This window comes from Falco peregrinus, chromosome 6 (assembly GCF_023634155.1).
Source record: "Falco peregrinus isolate bFalPer1 chromosome 6, bFalPer1.pri, whole genome shotgun sequence".
NCBI classification, from domain to species: domain Eukaryota; kingdom Metazoa; phylum Chordata; class Aves; order Falconiformes; family Falconidae; genus Falco; species Falco peregrinus.
Window position 1 is genome coordinate 59,337,056 of NC_073726.1, and position 13,999 is coordinate 59,351,054.

Genomic DNA, 13,999 nt, shown 5'->3' on the forward strand with positions numbered 1-13,999 from the left:
ACCTCCTGATTCATCTTCACCTCCCCGGGGCCGCCCGGGCCAGATGAAAGGGAAGCCCACTTGCCCCCAGGCAGCTCACGCACACCGCCTGCCCCCCCTTGACAATGAAGTCTCAAGCGGACCGTCGGTTTGCCGAGGTAATGGGTTTTCACAGCCAAGGGAAGGTGAGCGCCAAGGATTATTAATAGTGTTCCTTGATTAGTTAAGGGAAAGATAAATGTGACACCGCCACCAAAATCCCTGAATATCTGATACCAGTGAGGAGTGGGTATCACCTGCCAAAAATAGAAAGAGCAGGAGAGATTATATAAGTGGGGTTCCTACCCCGGGTTCCATCTCTTTTTGACCACCTCCATATCTAACACCCCTTCCAAGCGTGCTTAGGAGAGATCCGAAAGGTAAGTAGCAAGAAAATGTTCAAACTTCCACAGCAAACATGGCTTCACCCGTTCCCGGCGGGAACCCTGGGACCTCGCCCGAAGGAAAGCAGATAAGGGTCTCTCCCATCGCTCTGACCCCGGCCCCCCGCCACAAACAAAAGCCCAGAGACAGAGATGCAAATTTCCCAAATCCTGAGGAATGGCTTCCCGCAGAGAAGACTCCAAACGAGAAGAAAGGGCCATTAAAAGGCAAAAATAGGTGAAGTCATTGAGGGGAGATGAGGAGAAAAGGAGAAGAGAAAGTGAGAAAATGGAAATAACAAAAAAGGGAGGGGTGGGAGTGCACGAGAACGTGAGCAAGGGCTCAGTGAACAGAATTTACTGAAAAGCTCAGTCGTGAACCGAAGGCGAAAAACCCCTCCAAAAGACCCGGCAGAAATGACAGCTCTCTTTATGCACAGACGACCGTAAGCGAGGGGATGAAGTTGCTCTCTTTGGTGTGGTCATTAGGAAGATAAAGGAAATGTGTGAGCCTTTTTGCAAAGGACCCCCAGCTTTCTGCTTCAGCTTTTGGTGTGGGGGCTTCTTGCTGATCACTCAATTCTCCCTGAGTTGTTTGCTTTTGACAGGGGCGGGTTGGTTTCTATTTAACGTAAATAGTTTACTTAGCAAGAATATCACCATTCTGGAGCTGGTGGAAGGGGGAGTTGATCTATACAAAAGCTTCTGTGCAGACAACTCGGAAATCCACGGTGTGGATTTTGCAAATAGTTCGGGCAGGAAAACTGGCAAAATCTCAGACATAAAGAAAAACGCGTCATTCAACTCGCAGGGCTGATGAGAAAAAGGTGAAGGGGTCGAGCGTGAAACTGCCAGCTCGTGAAACGCCTTTTATATGAGAATAACATAACAGTGTTGACTAAAGCTTCGTGGCTAAAAGCTTCTAGGAGTTTGCTAGCTGTCCTTAAAACGGATGCACTGATGAGATCAAAGACGGGCCTCCGCCACCCCTCCACGTTAGGTCTCAAACTGTCCGCTTCGTCAGCCTGCATGTCGCTGCTGTCACTTTCCTGGCCACGGCAGGTACGGCCCCTCGGCTCCGCAGGGCACGGGAAGCGAGGGGAAATGTTGTTTGCGCTGTACCAACGGCCCCACCTGACCCGAAGCCTCATTTTTCTGGCACCTCTCACGTTTCGCCTTCGCAGCAGGACGAGATCCGATGACGGCGGGGAGAGGGGCGGTCCGCGCACCGCCGGGGATGCGGGGGAGCCGCCGCGCTGCCGCCCGGGCGCACGGCACGGACCGCGCCCGGGCGGGCGGCGGGAGGCCCGTTAACCCGCCCGGCGGCCGCATCGCCCCTGCCAGCCACCGGCTTGAGTTACCTCCGAGGGCAGCCTTCCAAATGTGCTCTGCCTCGTCAGCAGAGAGGGGCTGACACCGAAACACGAGTCACCCGCAACGAGAGCATCCTCGCTGGCGGACTGTCAGGAGCGTTGCTGTTTGTAGGGACCTAAAAGGAGGCCCTGTGGCTCCAAGAACGAGGATACCACCACAACGGGTTTGCAAAAAGTTCGTGAGAAATGAAAGGAACTGTGGGGACTAAGGCCCAGCTCCTTTGCGGACTGCACCGATGCTGAATTTAGCCGAGCAGGGAAGCGGACGGGCGCACCCCGCCAGGCCGGAGGCGCCTGCGCTGGCAACACGGAGGGGCTCTCCTCTGCCATTGGGGAAAAGTAACGGGGCGCCACTTGCATAAGATCAGGCACATCGATTTCTTTTGTAAACAGCTGTCTATCGATGGGTCCACATTCAACCCAAGCGTAAAACAGACCTAACGATCGGGTTTTCACCGATGCTACACAAGGCTTTTTTCAACTCCCTTCTGCAAGCTGAACTCCGCTACAGCCCGAGTAACCGCAGCACTGGCCCCACGGCGCCCCCCGCTCCCAGCTCCGAACGGGGGCAGCCGGGCCGGAGCCGCCCACGGGGGGTGCGCGGAGCCCCCCGCGGGGCTGCCTCGGGCCAGCGGCCGGCGCCCAGCCCCGCTCGCCCTGCGGGTCTGGGGAAGGTACGCTCAGCCTGGGGAGAGGGACTCGGCTCCCCCACCCGCCTTCTTACTTGTCCTTGGAGAAAACTGAGGCTCTCTTGTATCTCAGGAAATACGCGGAAACTGGGGGGATGGGGGTGGGGGAGTAACGACGAGGGAAAAACGACAGTCCCTCCTCCAACGACGAGTCGCTGTTTAAAAAAGAAAAGGAAAAGGGGACCCCAGTGTCACCTCCTCCTCCATCCTTCTGCGCTGTGGCATGCTAATGACTCACCCGTTACAGCTGAACTCGGGCCGCCGAGGGAGCCCGTACTTTTGGGACCGCCGAGGCACGGCTGAGGGAGCCCCCCGTGCCCGCAGCAGCCGCCTCCCCTCCAGGGCCGCACCGCGCCCGCGGGATCGGGCCGTACCCGACCGCAGCCCCTGCGTCCCCCGGCCACCGCTCCTGGCAGAGGTGCCAACACTCCTGCGGAGATCTGCCCTACTACTGGGCTCCAACCTTGGCTACCCAGCCTGGCTCCCGCCCAGCCTGCCAACACGTTGGATTGCTTGCCATATTTCATGTGAAAAATGGGCACAGTTTCTTGGAGAGAAAAAAACCCCAAACAACCAAGAACCTAAAAATTACAAATTACACTACTATTCCTAAATCTTTTTTTTTTTTTTTTTTTTTTTTTTTACGATGTCGGGAAGTGCCCGGTCCCGCCTGGGAAGCCCACCACTGCACAGGAGCTCCACACGAGCACGTTGTCACCTCGCATCCCGTTTCACCATATCATATCGCAGAAGATTCTGCAGCATATTGTGCATTACAAACGGAATCTGTGGGATTCGCAGGGATGTGATAATTAATTCAGCGATGATGATGCTTAATATGGATTGGCCCGAAAGAAACGAGGTCTAAAAGGAGTATGTGTGTGAACGGGGAGGGGGGGTGTGGGGGGGAGTGCGGAGGGAGAAGGGGAAGACATTTAAAGTGTTTGAACGGTAAGGCAAATGTTCCAAAGCTACATTATATTTGCTTCCCGACCTCAAGAGCCGCCTGAAGCGTGGCATATGCTGCAGCTCCTTCCTCATCACCGAATATAACTGGTAAAGCTCCTCCTGACTTACTAGAGGACAAGGCTCGTCCCTGCATCACTAGCTCTTCCACCGCACCCCAGAACTTGACCTTGGCACAACTCTTTCTCCAGCCGGTATCACGACAGACTCTGGCACTGTGCCAGTAAGGCTTAGGCTCCAACTTCCCAAGGGAGGGACCCCCCACTCACGCCCTCCCCCACGCCGTCCCCGCAAAGGCACCCTCGTGCCCTCTCTTTAGCCGAACCTTCGCGTCTGTGGACCGACTGCTTGCTGCTCTGCAAACTGGAGAGCAGCAGCCCACGACACTTCTCCACGCAGAGCTAGAGAGCTGGCATGGGTCCAGCCTCTCCCGGTGTGCCATCCCCACACAGCACTGCAGCTTTGGTCATATGAGCAGAAATGATGAGAAAAGCACTTTTTAATCTTTTCGCACTTGCTTCCCTGTTCAAACAGTTGCAGGATGGCTATGACTGACGTGCTCAGCGCTGAGGATATCAAGAAGGCTGTGGGAGCCTTTTCAGGTGAGCGGTTTGGGGTTTTTTTTCTCCTTTCCCCTCTTTTCATCCCCTTTCGTCCTTTCATCTTAGAGTAGCAGTGCATTTATTTAAGCTCGGGGAAGATTAGAGGACCCGGCTAAACAAAATATCAAATGAGGATGTGTTTTCTGAAGTGTAGTGGAAGCCTGACAGGTTTATTAAGTACGGGGCTGCATCCTCAGCAAAGTTGCCCTGCATATTACAGAGGTGAAATATTTATTCTAAAGGAAAGCAAGCAGGAACTGCGGACAGACTTTGCTTCTACTGAGAGGATACATACTGTCAAAGGGAACAAACCCCTCGGAGACCAGACTGGATTGGATCTTGATGTGGGATAGGGAAGTCAGCCGCGGGTGTCGGCGGCTTCCCACTCACCCCGGAAATTCGGTTTCAGGTATTACAGAGCTGCTGTTGCTCGTTCCTAGGAGATAGGAAACGGCTCTTTCCTTACTTCCTATGCGGAATCCCCGGGTGGGCTTTGCTTTTCGGGACGGAGCAGAAGGCAACAGTAGAGCAAGCAGGTGCGCGGCTCCACTGCAGCAGCTTTCTGCAGGACTGCAGCGGTCCCTGCTTCCCTCTCAGACTCCTCCGGCTTTCAGACGCTCCCTACCCCTCTAATTCATCGCGATCCCTAAACTGACAGCAACCCCCGCTGCGCGTTTACCGAGGCTCAGGTGTTTAATGTTGCTCTCAAAGAAACGCCAGAAACCGTGTTCCGGGGTGCACGTTATCTCGCCCCTTGCCCATTACCTCCCAGGGAGCAGCCCCTCGCTGCCCCCGGCTGTGCCGTGACCTTCGCGAACGGGCGGGAGCGCGAAACCTGCCGAACTCGGCTAAACCCAGCGGCCGGAGGGTCGACGAGACCGACAAACTGCTCAGCTCGATCCAGCAGCTGCTTTTTCTCATTAGCATCTATTGTTCTAGGGCCACCTCCAAGTCCCGGCGCAGATGCAATTAGCAGCAACTAATGGTAGATCTGTCAAGCAGATCTCGAAAGACTGAGCCTCCTTAATTTTATGTCATAGGAAAAGCTGCGGCGGGAATAAGGATGCGCGGGGAAACAACCAAAAAAAAAAAAAAAGGTCCCAGCACGTCTTGGAGGTCACTATCGGATTACCAGCCCACACGACAGCCGTTAGGCTGCATGGGTGTGACAACAGCGGGTGAGGTTAAAGGACGGGAGAGGTGGAGCAGGTAAACTGCCTCGGCTCCGATCTCAGGGGCTCCAGGCTGTGGGTTTCCCCCCCGGCGATCGTGCCTCACAAGGTCCTGCAGGCAGCACAGCACAGCACTCCCTCGCAGTCTCTGAGCTTACAAACCACCACTGCACGTACCTTCAGCGGTCGAAATGCACCGCTGATTTCTAGGAAGCCTTCGGGAAAACCGAAACGGAACTGGAACAGCCATGTGCTCCAAAACATTTCTCGGCAGTGCTAGGCTCCGTGGTTGAGCAAGAGCGGGTTCTTGGGTTTTTTTCCCAGGGGTGGAAATGTGAGGAAGTGACAGCGATCTAATAGTCAAGAGTCCGCTCTCAGATGACTGTTTTAGTGGAAAACTTAGCAAAAAAAGGGTTTAAGGCAAAGGCACTGAAAAAGACCAGGCAGGTTAGACTTCAGCTCCCAACTCTGTCACTGACTTCCTGTGTGACCTTGGGCAAGTCTCCGTCCCTCTGTAGCTCAGCTCCTCATCTGCAAAACGGAGACACTGTCCCTTTCCCCTTGTGTTTATTCCAATTAACGCCTGTGAAGCGTGGACAATTACAGCACGTACATCAGCTCCTACCACAGCTGGACTCGACTGTGCCTCCCAGGGTAGATCACGCAGCAGGATGGAAGAAAACCATGGGGGATGGGGGTGGGTGTGTGGTGTGGTATATGTTGCAACGATTTTTCTAATCCTGGCTTTTCATCCCCTGTAGCGGCAGAATCTTTTAACTACAAGAAGTTTTTCGAGATGGTAGGGTTGAAGAAGAAAAGCCCGGAAGATGTGAAGAAGGTTTTCCATATTCTTGATAAAGATCGAAGTGGCTTCATCGAAGAGGAAGAATTAAAGTAAGTAAAGATACATCCTTTCTCAAATAACCTTGCCTTAAGAGTCTGCCTTCTTGTTTTCTTTTTTTACAAGACTAAATAATAGCATACAATTCAATCTCTTGGCTAGTATTTGGTGTGCAATAATCAGTTGTTTGCTGATTATATGATCTAAAGTGTGTTGGAGGCAGCTAGTTGTAACTTTTATTGCAGAATCCCCGAAACACATGAATGACCAATACCTTGCAGATACCTCTTCAGTCAAGTGCAGTTTCAGAATAAAGTGCTCCTGAATGTTAAAGAATGTCAACAACAGATGATACAACCTTGCATTCCAACTCATATCACATCTCAAATAAATATGAAGTGAAACTGTTCTGGGGAGAAAAAAAACAACTTTCCTTTTTTCCATGCCTCTTCTTTAGGTTTGTACTGAAGGGCTTTACCCCTGATGGAAGAGACCTCTCAGACAAGGAAACAAAGGCTCTTCTGGCTGCTGGTGATAAGGACGGTGATGGTAAAATTGGAGCTGATGGTATGTGATTAGAGGAGTAAACTTTGACAGTAACAGTCGAGTATTACTCTTACAAGAACTGAGGAAGTCTAGGAATCGCTGGGGGCTGTGACCTTCTGAAGGGCACGAGTCGGATTTAATGAAATGCAAAGTCCTGCTACATTTGCCATACCTTGCTTGCAGGCTTCAGGGGAAACAGGGGCTGAGTTCCAACACTAGAGGGGGCAAGAGCTGACTGAAACGGAGACGTAGTTAAGGCACACTACAGCACAGCACTAAGTACCCAGCCCACGTCTACCTCAACAGAAAAGTTATTGATTTCAGTGGAGTGAGAATCAGGACACTGAGAGTTCAAAGACTCAGGCTTGACTATAAAACTTAGAAAAGAGAAAGGAAAAAAAAGCTGAGTACCAGCATTTCTGCTTGATGTGTAGTAAACAGGAAAGTAATGCATGACTTAGCAAAGCAAGGCTCTTAAAATTCCAAGTACAGCCAGGTTGCTACAGAATTTCTATACAATAACTGCCTATTCAGGTTTTGCTAGTGTTTATGTGGATCTTTGCAGCTAAGAAAGCCCGTCACTCCTTTTTGCTAAACATGAGAACTACAAGAAAAGAACAACTACTTCACAGCATTGCTTAAAAAAATACTGCCGTTTTCTGTTCCCCTCGGGATGAAATAAATTAGCCCACATACAAAACTTCTCCTTTTTCCTTTTTCTGTATCCCTGAGACAGACTGGAAGAGACATGAAGAGATACATTGCTGAATTAAATCTTTCCTCATTGTAGGAGACAGTAGTGGAAGTTTGTGGCCAGAGTAGTAAATCACCTAGGCAGCAGGCAATTGCTAAGTTTTCACCATATTGATAAGCCATATGATAGGTTGAAATCCAAAAAAAAATTAAAAAAAAAACCCTTCAACTCTTTCTGTATTACCTGATCTCTGGGATCTGTAAAAATGTTGTCTCCAAAAATAAAAAGCAATTTAAAAAGGAAAAAAAAGTAAAATACAGTTAACTAACATAGTTTCCTAATTAGGAAGCTGGAAAAAGTCACATACAAAATCAGCCACTGACATATTACCCAGGTTATATGAACAGCTAAACTGCCTGTTCATAGCACACCGGAATATCAGTGACTGTGACCCTGTTTCTAGACTCAGGCCTTTTAACTTCTCAGATCATGATTATATTACGGTTGCAGAGGAGCAATTGTGAAGCATCTAGGGGAAGTTCCTGCTAAACTTCAGCAGTGCTACTGAACCTGATGAGTGTGTGGAATTATTTTAAATTTCATATGCCTTATTATATGGGTCCTCCTTATTCCCATCAAAATTAGTGGCAGTGGTACTAAAATCAGTGGGCAAGATTTTCAGAAGAAAACTTAATTCAGGTAAGTAAGCACAGTTGATCCACCAACCTCACATCAGATAAATTTTCAGTTATTCCTGTAAGGCTGCAAAACAAAAGCAGTAGCAATTGGAGTAAAAGAATCACATTGCAGAATGATTTTTGGCTTAAACATGAGAATACAGCATTAACTTTTTTTTTATTTAAGATTACCCATAACTTTTTTTTAAAAAAAAGTTGAAAATGCCTGAAAGCCAGTACGTTGTAATTAAGCAATATGAAAGACCTCTTCTCCTTATCTCTTTCTTCTGCAACTTTTACCCTTCCTTAACTTTGAACTGGAATTACTCTGAATTTATATTTGATAATGAGAAGAGATGAAGGGCTTTTTTCTTTTGCTTCTTCTGGCCATATCCCTACTGTAAAACGTTATCTGTTCCTTTTCCATTTCTTAAATTTGACTCCAACAGCAAATTGTTACACTGGAAAGGCTAGAAATACATGCAAAGTTAGCAGCTGGGACTGTGGCCAAAAGATGAGGATGACAATACTTTCCAGCTTTTCCTTTGGTTCATAAATCCACTTCCAGATTATAACTGTCTATGTAAATAAAATATACGGTCACAAATGTACATCACATTCATATTCAGTACTGCAATGCTGTATTTCTGTTGCATACCACTTGTTTGTTTCTCTGTAACTGAATTGTCAGGCATCACTTTTAGCCTTTGTTTCAAACATCAGCTTCATATGTCACTAAATGATCACAAACATACAGCCTTTCACAAGGGTTAATGTTAATTTACTAGAAAGCCCTTGAATGCTGTCCCTGTGGAGCCCATACAGCTGATCTTCAGTGATTTTTTAACACCACAGAGCCATCTTTCCCAGATGTATCATCACAAATGTTAATCCTAATCAGTCTTCTTCCAGTTAGGGTCTCACACCACAAATCTTATCTTAGGTCTCCTGCTTTAAACCTTTTATCATCCCCGCAAGACCATTCAGCTCAGAAACAGTTTCACCAGCTTGCCTCTTGTCCAATCAAGATTTGTAATTTGTGGCTGATCTGCCAGTTTCAAATAGTTGAAAACTCGCAGCCTATTCATACAAGACATGATCATCTTCTGTGTGATGTCAGGCCCCCTCCATCTTCCACGGATCTGAACAGAAGATGATGAATCTGAAAAAATCGCAGGTCAAGGCCAGGTTACCTAATAAAACTACAAGCATTAGCTTCCATATTGGATTGGGAAGTGATGGTGAAGCAGCTCTGTCAGCTTCAGGAGAACATTTATAAGAAAGAGGAGAAAAGAAAATGAAGATTTCTGCTCTCTGTTTTGTGTATTAGCATTGGACATGAACATCATGCTTTTAAGTTTCTTGATACTAATAGACTTGAGAAAGTACACAGAGAATTTTCAAAGATAATGCACTGTAGACAGGACAAACCCAAAATTTTTAACCAAGTAAATCAAAATCTTTTCCTTGATACAGCTCAGCTTCTGCAAGTATTTTAAAATGTTTCAATTATTTTCTTCAAGTGTTGTAAACACAAGACATCAAGCATTCAAAATTACAACTGATAAGTCATGACCTTGCCACAGGTAAAAGTCATGAAAAAAAAGAAAAATCTTTTGGAAGTCCTTCTTTTCTTATCCCTCTTTGTTCTCTTGCATCTTCTAAAAGAAACTAGTGTAAGTCATTACTTACGAAGTTTTCTAAGATTTGCTGTTGTACAGACAATGTAAAAAAACATGGTCTGATGAGAGAAATCATTAGCCTACAAGAGGTTCTCTGTAATTTTATCTGTCATTTCTGTAAAATACTACAGGGTATGCATTAGGCTGGTGTATACTGCTAAACTATACTGAGCACAGTGAAACCACCCCCTCCTTTTAAGTCAGAGCTTTGATTCAAGACAGCTAGTAAATTATTTCACATGACGAAATAGTCTAAATCCCTGTAATTTAAAACTATTATTTGTGCAAAGAAAGATATAATGTAATTTTGTCTGGGAAGAGAATTACAACTGGAAAAGAGGATGTAGTTAATCACAAGGATTCTCTCACTAACAGGCCAGTCAGAACGACCAACAGACGGGCTAATACACAGTTTTGCATGTATGAATACACTTTGCAACAGTGCCTCCACAAGCCAGCTGTGGTTGGGCTAATCTTGATACAAAAAGAAATAGTGAACTAGTTTACAAGATTATTCAACTGAAATGCCTTTGAAGTATATTGAAAACCCTGGGAAAGCGTATCCATGAAATATATTGCCCTTCAGTGATAATATCACAACGTATTATAGACAATATTCGGCTGCAAGTCTGAATAACCTTTCCCAAATATATTCCGTAGATACATGTAATTATATAAAAAAATTAATTTAGCAGTAGCAAGTATGATAACTTGTTCTGTTAGAATATGCATAGTTAGTTTTCCCTTTTGGAAGGGTTTAATTCATTGCAGTTCATGTTTCTCTTTGCAGAATTTATTCACACAGTGATTTAATAATCATAGCCTTTTCCCCTTTATGCCCAGAATAGTCTGAGTTTCTATCACAAGCACTTTATGTTATCTCTTAAATTCAGTTTGCAACACTTTCAAACTATGTACCCACCATGTATTGGATTTATATATGTTTTGTGTTAAGTAATCAGCATCACTAATCCTAATTTGGATTTACATCTTTCAAAATGATGGATAAATTTGGATTTAATTTAAACTCTCTGACACTTTTATTTCTCAGTTTGATTTGTCAACATTTGGCGATATGTTTTTTGGACACATCATCAAAAGTCCTGTTTGCACACACCAGTCAGTGAAGATCTCCCAGTTTAGAGTTTAGCGTTTTTCAACTGAACATCAGAATGTTCTTTAAAATGCCTAATTTTCATCTTCTATCTTTTTCTTGTTGCAAGACATTACTCTTCATTATGTCAGACTTCAATAATTTCCTCTTGAGCCTTTACAGATGACTGCCTCCCCTATTTGCCATTTTCCTCTCAACTGATTATGTTAAACCTATAAACCACTCTCTCTGTATACCCTCTAATCCCTTTATCATCTTTGTTGCCCTTCTTGGGATTCCCTCCAGTCTGTCATTTTTAATGCTCTGAGGCACACACAACTGTGCAAGGTATTCTTATATGTAACTGTTCCAAGGTTAGATGGAGCTAGGAATTATAACCTCCTCAGGTAGTACAGTATTCAGAGTGCAGTATGCCAGGCAGCTATTCACCAGGATACAAGCGTGCCTTTCCCATGCTTTATCACCCTGCTGAAAGGGATTATATATACACCAAAGCATAAAATGACCCCAAACTGCAGATAGATACATGTATGTAAATATTACAGATGTAACACTAATAAAAGCCAAATGGTAAAATCCTGGCCTTCTGAGATCACAGAAATTTTTCTTGTTATCACCAGTGTGGTCAAGGTTGCTACACAGGTTGGTGTCAGCCTTCTGTTTTTGTGATCTGTCATTTTCAGTCAACTTGCCATTACAAAATAGAGTTTAAATGTAATATATTTATAATACAGGGACACAAATACTCTGATAGACTCATTAATGAGTCTTCGCCAAACTTTGCCTCCAAGTAAAGGAAATTTATCTCACTGAAAAATTAAATTTCTAGTTCTTGCCTTCATCCCACTGAGATTTACAAAGGAATAACAGGGAATTAATCAAGTTCTTCAGATGAATAGCAGTGGACAGTCTTGGCATTCTGGCATGTATAGCATTTCTCCCTTACCCTCAAAAAATACTTTCATTTCACTGGAAGATTTCCCAAGCCATACTTTCCCTTTAATTAATTCTGATTTCTTTGTTCTTCTGTTATTATGATGTTTCTGCTACACCAGTGAGTCTGTAATCATTGTAATATGCTTCCTCCTTCTTTCCATTTCTTTTCTTAATATTTTAAAAAAATTTTTCCCTTCTCCAGAATTTGCAACTATGGTGGCTGAATCATAAAGGCTTTGACCAATGCAAACCCTTCACCCATCCTTCACTGCCCAATTCCAACCACCTCCTGCTGACTGCTTTGGCTCCTGTCTATTTATTTATGTTATTTTATACTCCAGCTCTGTTCTCTGCAATCCTGCAACTCTGTAATTGTGCTGAAAGACACTGTTAAAATAATAAAGGTCACATCAATCTGGGCTTTATTCTCTCTCACTATAGCTTGTTTTTATTTCATGTAGGCTTGGCACACGCTGAGAGAAAATGTTACTCTCTTTTGCTGACATCCCTGCTGCTTTATCCCTAGCTTGGGTAAAGTGGGAAGAAATTAAAAATATTATTTGGGATAAAACATGTCTATAATGAGTCATTCAGTCCCAGTTCTGAACTGCAGCAAAACCAACTACATTATTTTTAAGCCATCCCTGCTAAATGGATGCATACTCATAGCCTGAAAAATCTCTAGTGATGGCAAAACTCTAGTGATGGCAATTACCCAACTTCATTTGGCAGTTTGCTCTTTTGACTTAATCAGTGTTATAGCTAAAAAGTATTTCCTAATATTTAGCCTACATCTCCCTTGCTGCATTTTGGTGATCAGTAAATTGATCCTTGTCTGTATCATTCGTTAAATTTGCCTTGTGCAGGGGGATTTTTGGATAAAAGGTTTGACAGGAATATCAGTTGGTGCCAATCATGCATGGGGATAACTTTGTAAATATTAAAAAGCAGTCACTTCTGAAATACAGGATATTTTTACTAGCAATGTTACACAACTATCTGGGACTGGAAGAATGGAATACTCACAAGAAACAACAGTATGAATTTCAGGAAAGGGGACACCAAGATTCAGGTGTGATGCTGCTGTTGACACTCCCACTGTTAAAACGGTATATTAAAAAATCACATCAAAAACCATTTCTTCTAAAATTTTACTGGAGAAGTGAGTGTCTCTTCTTGAGTTACATACAGGAAGCTGAGACTCAAGCTAAGGAAATATTAGCCAACAGTAAGCCTATGACAGAGCCAAGAGCTAAACACTTGTTTCCCAAATCCTGTTTGGTAACTTTGGCACCAAGCTCATGCTTCTTATGTTTGGGGTTTTTTTGGGGTTTTTTTTGTTGGTGGTTTTTTTTTTAAAGCAAAGATTAAAGGGGGGACGGGGGCATCCTTTTAGGCAATATCTTCCCCCCATCTTGACAGAGCAGTGATTACTACTGCAATAAAAAGGAAGGATATTTGCCCTTTCTAGATTCCAAACTATTCCCTGCAGCAAGAACACCTTATTCCATTCAGATTTATTATCGCTGATTTAGTATAAACAAAAAGATAAGGCTGAAACCCTGTCAGCATCACATTATACAGAATACCGTTCTCTGTCACAGCGGTTACTCAATGCTGCTCAGGAAGCCAATAAACACTCCCTAAAGCCATTCTAGATTTTCACTCTGCAGTAACTTACAAGGAGGACTTTTTGCTGAGCCTGCTGCGTGTTCAAAAGAAATGCTTTGATTTTGCACAATGTATATACGGATCTGAAGAATGTATTGATTTTTAAGTATTATAAATAAAGTAAATTAAAACAGATTGCAATGAAGCCAGTTTATTTTCCTCTTTTTCTCGGGAGCTGCTGACCTCAAGTGACAACGAAGTGTAATTACAAGAGTATACAGGCCCTCAGAAAAAACATTAGGAACTCAGCTATTGAAGTATTATGAATGAAGAATCGAGGAATCAGAGAATCGACATAAAAACCCTACATAAACAAAGCCATTTATAGTCCTTCTCTATTTGTTGAACCTGCAAGGTTTTATATCTTTCACTCCATTTTTTTTCATACACGTTCTTTTTCATACCACACTCATTTTAACATCTTTAAGACTGTCACAGAAACTACTGTAAAGACTGAAGAAAGCAGAATTTGCAACAAAATTTAGTCAGGATTTCAGCTGAGTGTGGATTATAGTACGGTTGACAAAACCAAAAAATTCATATTACCCTGCAATATACTATTTCATGAAGAAAGATGTTTTAATTTTCACATGCATAAGAAAATGAGGAAAATTAAATTTCTCCATGAAACATTT

The 13,999-nt window shown here is 44.4% G+C and overlaps 1 protein-coding gene across 3 annotated transcripts; it reads left to right on the top strand.

Annotated features, from left to right (window-relative positions):
- Positions 1-347: 347 nt before the first annotated feature.
- PVALB (parvalbumin) lies at positions 348-13,499 on the top strand. Of its 3 annotated transcripts, none has more exons than XM_013305668.3 (5): positions 348-398; positions 3,964-4,031; positions 5,965-6,097; positions 6,502-6,611; positions 11,896-13,499. In XM_013305668.3, the coding sequence occupies exons 2-5, from the start codon at positions 3,971-3,973 to the stop codon at positions 11,922-11,924; spliced, it is 333 nt and encodes a 110-aa protein (XP_013161122.1). In that variant the 5' UTR covers positions 348-398; positions 3,964-3,970; the 3' UTR covers positions 11,925-13,499. The 3 variants fall into 3 exon arrangements, with proteins under 3 accessions (XP_013161122.1, XP_027633603.1, XP_055663971.1); XM_027777802.2 differs by lacking the exon at positions 348-398 and adding an exon at positions 3,605-3,623; XM_055807996.1 differs by lacking the exon at positions 348-398 and adding an exon at positions 4,274-4,440 and having other exon boundaries at positions 3,969-4,031.
- Positions 13,500-13,999: the final 500 nt, after the last annotated feature.